The following is a 6,789-nucleotide window of genomic DNA, read 5'->3' as shown; positions in this document are numbered from 1 at the left end:
ATTTTATTGAGATGGAAACTTTAAATGGGTAAAATATTGCACATTCAGGAGCTGGTTTTCAACCCCTGCCCTGTGAATTTTATGAATATAACAGCTTCGCTACTAAAAGCTACATTATATTTCTCAGCAATGAGGGGTTAACTTTTACTTGTTTGCCAGCTTTACACTTGCTTGCAAGGTGTCTCTTGCTAATTCATTTGAATATCATGTTGGTGCTACTTTATGAAGTAGGCTACTTGGTGAAACAAATGAAAATTACTGTTATTGTCCGGTCTTTATCTGTTCAGTCAGATTTTGTGCTGCAAAACATCCATGACAGCTGTTGTCCATGCTGGTAAAAAAAAAAAATGGATGGACCTGGAATTGCCAAAATTCTGTCATTCCCCGCATTTTGGCCTAAAAAAATCATGCATCATGCTGGACGGAAAGTGCAACTGAAATGTAAAAAAAAAAAAAACTGAAAATAAATTGTCAAACAAAACAGTTTTGTGTGGTAATAAGCATACTGCAGATGCTATAAAGTTTAAGAGTTAAACCCAAAACATTCAGTTTGTACAGGTTTATCAACGCTAAATATGCATGTTCTTGTAGACCTGAGGCAAGAGTTGGCAGTACGAGAGAGGACTACAGATGTTGCCAGGATGTCAGCCCCCAGCTCTCCCACCCTAGACATTGATAAAACCGACTCGGCAGTGCAGGCATCCCTATCCCTTCCGGCTACACCTGTAGGGAAGAACATGGAGCATCCTTTCATTGCTTCTAAAGGTTGGTGCTGCATTTGGTCATTGAGATTATTAGTATTGATCAATAACCCTGTTTGCTAGGCCAGTTTACAGTAGAGATAATTTCCCTTGTTTCAGTTTAAAATCTGCTAACAGCCTTGTAAATGGATTATGTAAAACAAAAACATTTACATTTTATTCAAATAGTATGAATTAAATATTGGTTGAATTTCATTAAATTGAGTATTGTGTTATGTATCAGTATTTTGTGCATATATCGTATAATATCATTAAATTGGTCAAGTTGTTCTCTACTTATCGTGACCATTTAAACATATTTTCAGTCACTCCTCTAACAGTCTGACTGCCAGAAGTTACACCTATTTTACCTCTGTTTATTTTTGTCTCCAAAGCGTTGACCAATGGCTGTGGAAACTCCCCCCTCACACCATCTGCACGGATCTCAGCCCTTAACATTGTTGGTGATCTTCTACGGAAAGTTGGGGTAATTTCCTAAATGCTTTCATTGTGAAACTAGCCCTACATGCGTGTCACTTTAACACTTGGAAAGAGCTACTTGAACTCAAACTAAAAATAGATACACCTATTAATATAAAAACATGGGATGTCTTTTTTTTATGCAGGCTCTTGAGTCTAAACTAGCAGCCTGTAGGAACTTCGCCAAGGACCAGGCGGCAAGAAAAAGTTACGCAACAGGAAATGGAAACCTCATCAACAGCAATGCAACCAAGTTCTCTCATTCGCTCCACACTACGTATTTTGACAAGACGTAAGTGCTTAGCTTTCTTTTTCTGTCTGCTCACAAGGCCCTCACAACTGCACAGCTTTCTGTGGAGATTTGTTAGACATTTAAGTCCATGATACACTATTGCGATATTTTTAAAATAAATAAATTACCAATAAAGACTAAATTTAGAATATTTTAAAGTTAATTTCTTCTATCTAATGCACTTAAAGAGCTCCAACCCATGTTCTTAACTAAGAAAACTAAAGTCTTAAGAACTTTAAAGGGGACTCAACCCTCGTTTTATTTGCGGTATACTGTCTCTGTCTAAATTACATTCACACTGGAGTTTTAGGAGCCCAAACAAATTAGAATATAATAGGGCTGGGCAATTTGGCTTAGAATCAAAATCTCGATTAATTGAACATTTTAACCCGATTACGATTAATGAACGATTATTTTATTTATTAATAAAATTATATTTAATTATATTTATATAATAATTATTTTTTTGCCCTCATAGTTCACTGACAAGTTTTGTACAGTAAATATGTTCACATATTACAAGCGAGAGATTTTTGGATGAAGGGTGCATTACTTGATTTTAAAATAATTGAAGGAAACACACTATCTACGATCTATGATTATTAATTGAACATCAGTGTTGAACAACTGAAATTAAAGCAAGCATTGCTTAAAACGAAAAGTCACATTTTTCTTAAATTAGTGAAAATAAATAACTTGCACTATTGGAAACAAAATAAATAATTTTCAATGTTTTTCATATTAAAAGTAGAAAATAAGCAGTATCTCCTCTAAATAAAATTACCCTTGTATATCCTGTAAATACTTTTTACTGTATAAATACTGTTTAAGCTCTCCATCGACATGTCGGCGGAATAACGTAAAGGAGTGCTTGTGTTTTTTAAAGGGAAAGTAATTGAAATAATCTTCCTGGAAAAATTTTAACGATTATAGGTTCTGAATGTCGATTTCGATTATTTTTCGATTAATCGCCCAGCCCTAGAATATAATAATAATAGCAACAACTATGACAGTAATTGCCATGTATTGTAAAACAAATCCACTATAAAATAAATGAAAATGAATATTTCAGAGGTGTATTATTTTTGCTTTGCAGTCGGGAAATTACAATACTTCTTTCCTAATTTCTACCCCTAAAAAGGTATTTTGAATTTGGACTGCAGTAATGTTACCCATTTGAAACTAGCTGTCACCAGTTCATACTGCACTTTTAAGCTTTTATTTTGACAGAAACAACAGCTTCAGTGAAAACAGATTTACCAAAATGCGTCTCACTATAAGCTAATGAAATGCTGTGGAAAAAAAAAAAAAGCATAACTGGGGGCAGTTGCGTTCCCAGATGTGCGCTAAACCTACAGCACATGCAATAAACGAGTTCTGTGAACCGAGCCGTTCTGAGGTGCGGAAAACACCGGATCACAAGCTTATCGCAAACAATATCGATTGCTTCGCTTTTAAATTTGCAGCGAAAACAGACTTGAAGGGACGAAGATATATTGTGCTTTTTGTTTTAGTTTGTTTGACAGATACTGTGCCAAAGCATAATGGCCCTACACAATAATACAATATTAATAATACTGGTACATGCCTATTTATTACTTATTAGTGTTAAGTATTACTGTTTTGTGTTAATTCAGGTGAATTTGTGAAAAAAATTATCTGTAAATGTATCTGTAAATTTTTGTTCTGAAAGTGAGCTACTCCTTTAACTAAAGATTTATAATACTTAGGCGTAGCACATTGTTTATGGTATGTAATTAAGTTTATTAATGTATTGCTTGTCTTTTTCCCTCTAAGGAATATGAATGGCCTGGATCCCGGTGCCCTGACAGCCATGGCTTCCCCGCGGACCGTGTCTCCTCCCGGCATGCTCCCTCTCAGCGTGTGAGAGACTTTCCCAGCGACCTCCACACAAGCTCGGACACAATGTGGAAACAGAGAGGACACTCGAAAGATTGTGTGAGTGTGTGCGTGAGTGAGTGTGAGAGAAAGAAACTGAGATGACGTGCCTCAAGCGTGTCTGACAGATACATGTCAGGCGTGAGGGTCCGTTCTTGTGACCGCGTGCTTCAGTTGACCTCACGAGGTCTCACCTAAAGCCAGCAAAACGACAAAGGTCTGAGTCAGACCACAGCTTCTGAGTGAGTGTTTTAGTAGTGTGTCGCACAGTTTAAAGGACGTTAAAGGGATTTTCTTTTGAGGTGAACGTCACTGTATGCGTGTAAGTGGGTTGTATGTGTGTTTGGGGCATGTGTGGGATCTAAGGAAGATCTGAACGTCCCCTCAGCCTTGATTTACATGTTCACTGTTCAGTAAAGGGTCTTAAGGTGGAGGTCAGTAGATGTTTTTCTAGAACGAATGCCATCAAAACATGTTAAATAGCATGGAAACATCGCCTACCTTTTAAAAGCGCTCTAATGAATTATTAACCCAGTTACGTCAGCTGACTGGTCACCAGTTTGCACGATGCAACCACTATTTTAGGGCTTCAGAAGGTTTGTGTGTGTGTTTCCGAAACTGCACTGCAAAATCCCACAGTTATGTAACATTTACTGTGTCTAGTGTTACAAGCCACAGTTGTCATGATGGCATCGCCCTATATTGACGCAAACCACAAATGCTGTTTTACTCGTGTAAATGCAGTGTGAGCTTGTCAGTGGTTGTATGAACCTCATTTCTATCCCATGTGCCTCTGCTGGATCTGCTGGTGAGTTTGATATTCACTGTTTATTTATTTCACGGAAATAAGTGAAACGGAAGCCAACTTTTGTTTATCACAGTGTTTAAGTTCAGTTCGTTTACGCCAAACTTTAACATCAAGTACAGGAGCACTTGTTAGTGTTAATTTCCTTTTTTGAGTCTTTGATTTCAGAACACAGTTATCACGCACTTTGTTGGCTGTTTTGTTATATCTCATGTATATAAATTTGTAAACATAGCAGCAATGTCCAGTCTGTAGATATTAAAATTGGGCTGATGTGCTGTTTAATTTATTTCAGAATCTTTACGGCATGTTTTGACACGATGAGTGAATTTTACATACTGTGCATTGGTTTAAAATCATATATCAAGATGTAAAATTGGTTGTCTAATATGTGCAAATAAATAAAGGGAAAAACAAGCATGGAGTTGTGGTTTCTTTGAATGTTGGTCATGAAAAAATCTGTGAAGTTAATGAAATTTGACTTTTGTAATGACAACTCTCGGGGAGTTTAGCATGGTAATGTGTTTGATCTTGGCGGAACAGTCTTGTTACTGCTCGTAAACAGACAGACATGCTGCTGTGAGCATGTAGGAAATACTACTGCTGCTGTATACAGGTGGAGCTGGGGAAGTGGAGGGTTTCTGAAGCATGTTGCAACTGCTACAGCAAGCACTAGCTGAGTATTTGAGTGTTGAGCAGCAAGCTCATTGGTTGATACGAAAAGAGCCAATCAGCTGCGCAATATGAATGATGACATTTTGTCAGATTGAGTTAGTTTTGTGACAGAACTTTGGATAAATGTGATTTTTATGAGTTCTAAAACTTTCAATAGTAACTGAACCATACGTTGGGAGAACATTTTCTTATGGTGAATTCAAAACATTTTCTAATGCTAAAGTAGTGTAATTATGCTTTCAGAAAAGTGACTTGGCTTGTTTACAGCGTCTACATGTGCCTAAGGTGAAACTATAAGATGATTATCATTGATGTTAAAGGGGTCATGAACCGAGAACTCAAATTTCCCCCTGATTTTCCCTTGAAAAAAGGTCATTATGTATAATGTTTTACTATTAAAAACAAGTTTCAGAACTCAAAACTTTCTCATTGGTTTAGGGGGACCCTGGCTTAATATAACGTAAATGATATCTCTAATTGAAATATGAAGAAGAAAACCCATGAAAGATTTGTTTTTGTACTGTACACTTGTTGGACTATGGGGGGCCAAAATTATGAGAGAGTTTACAGGTAGCGGTGTATATAGGCATAATCCAAATGCTCTACCATTGATTTTTCCCCCCACAAGGAGTCTAAATGCCCCAAATATCAAGTGAAATCCACGCCTGATAAACTCCTTCAATGGCTGCAGCGTCATGACAAGCGTTGACATGTTTACATCCTGCCAGGATGGCATCTAGCGTTTCTTGTCTCTGCCATTTGTAAGCTCTTTTCAGTAGCTGTGATCTACTAAAAGCCTCACAGGCATCATGGCTGAAGTGGACAGAACAAAGACGCAGATCTTCAAGAAGTTTTATTTGTGCACAGGCATCTTCTAATTCTTTTCTTCTCTTGTTGCCCTTTTATTGAAAATTACAACCAAACACTGCACACTGTGCAATTGTATCAGTATTTTATTTTCAGAGTTGTGTTGTGTTAAAAATAGCAACAGATAGCACAGTAGCTCACTGAGTGCAGCCATTTTAACATCATTAAAATAATGGCGCCACCATAGTCCAAAATATGTATAAAACAATGAATTTTTGCCAAGTAATGCAAGTCTTTCATGTGTTTTCTGCTACATATTTAAGTTAGAGACACCATTTACATTATATTAAGCAATTCAAGTCTTAATACCCGGGGTTCCCTTTAAAAACAGCTAATATTAAAGCCGATCTACAAAATGACAGTTTGTGAAATGTGCCACTTTCTGAGACTCCGTCCACACGAAGCCGGTGCATTCCCTATCCGATCATTTTTTTTCCTCGTTCTAAAAAAAAATTCTGTAAACGAAACCACTGAAAACGGTGTAGTATATGTGCCAGACCAGTGTGGGGTGCTGTAATTCTGCCATAGAGATACGCTATACACAGAGAAGAAGACTTTGAGCATGCGCATAACCTTGCGCGCTGTATACGAACTAAGAAGAAGAAGACGAAGATGCGAACATTATCGCTTGTTGCTCATAACAGTTGCATAGAAGCAATAGATTTTGCTGTAATAAAGCTAGTAGGCTTAGTAGCAACACGAACACAATCATGTAGTCCGCCATTATTGTTGTTGCTGTTACGTGTGACGCAGCCGACACGTGATGTGATGACATCATCGTTTCACAAAATATACGGATTGGCTGTACACACGAAACCGCGAGGGTGCCGTTTTCAGATTTATCCACTTTGGGACCCGGTTTCAAAAAATAGCGGATTCAGTCTCCTAAAACGCCGGATCCGTGTGGATGAAACGCCAATACGATAAAAAATGTATACGTATACAGCGAAACGCGTCTCCGTGTGGACAGGCCCTGAAGCAATAGTCCATGGAAGAAGATCAACGCCTGCTTCTACATCACTGCCTGTTTG

At 37.6% G+C, this 6,789-nt stretch overlaps 1 protein-coding gene across 1 annotated transcript in view; it reads left to right on the top strand.

The window, feature by feature from the left end:
* The window catches only part of ndel1b (nudE neurodevelopment protein 1-like 1b), an 18,287-nt gene extending 13,653 nt beyond the window's left edge, over nucleotides 1-4,634 (top strand). Inside the window, exons 6-9 of the mRNA XM_073849353.1 lie at nucleotides 592-765; nucleotides 1,136-1,227; nucleotides 1,367-1,512; nucleotides 3,310-4,634. Coding sequence (XP_073705454.1) covers nucleotides 592-765; nucleotides 1,136-1,227; nucleotides 1,367-1,512; nucleotides 3,310-3,400 — 503 coding nt within the window. The 3' untranslated portion in view covers nucleotides 3,401-4,634. The remainder of the gene's footprint in view (nucleotides 1-591; nucleotides 766-1,135; nucleotides 1,228-1,366; nucleotides 1,513-3,309) is intronic.
* Nucleotides 4,635-6,789: the final 2,155 nt, after the last annotated feature.

This window comes from Garra rufa, chromosome 1, assembly GCF_049309525.1.
Source record: "Garra rufa chromosome 1, GarRuf1.0, whole genome shotgun sequence".
In the NCBI taxonomy this organism is placed as follows: domain Eukaryota; kingdom Metazoa; phylum Chordata; class Actinopteri; order Cypriniformes; family Cyprinidae; genus Garra; species Garra rufa.
This window is presented reverse-complemented; position numbering and strand designations above follow the sequence as displayed.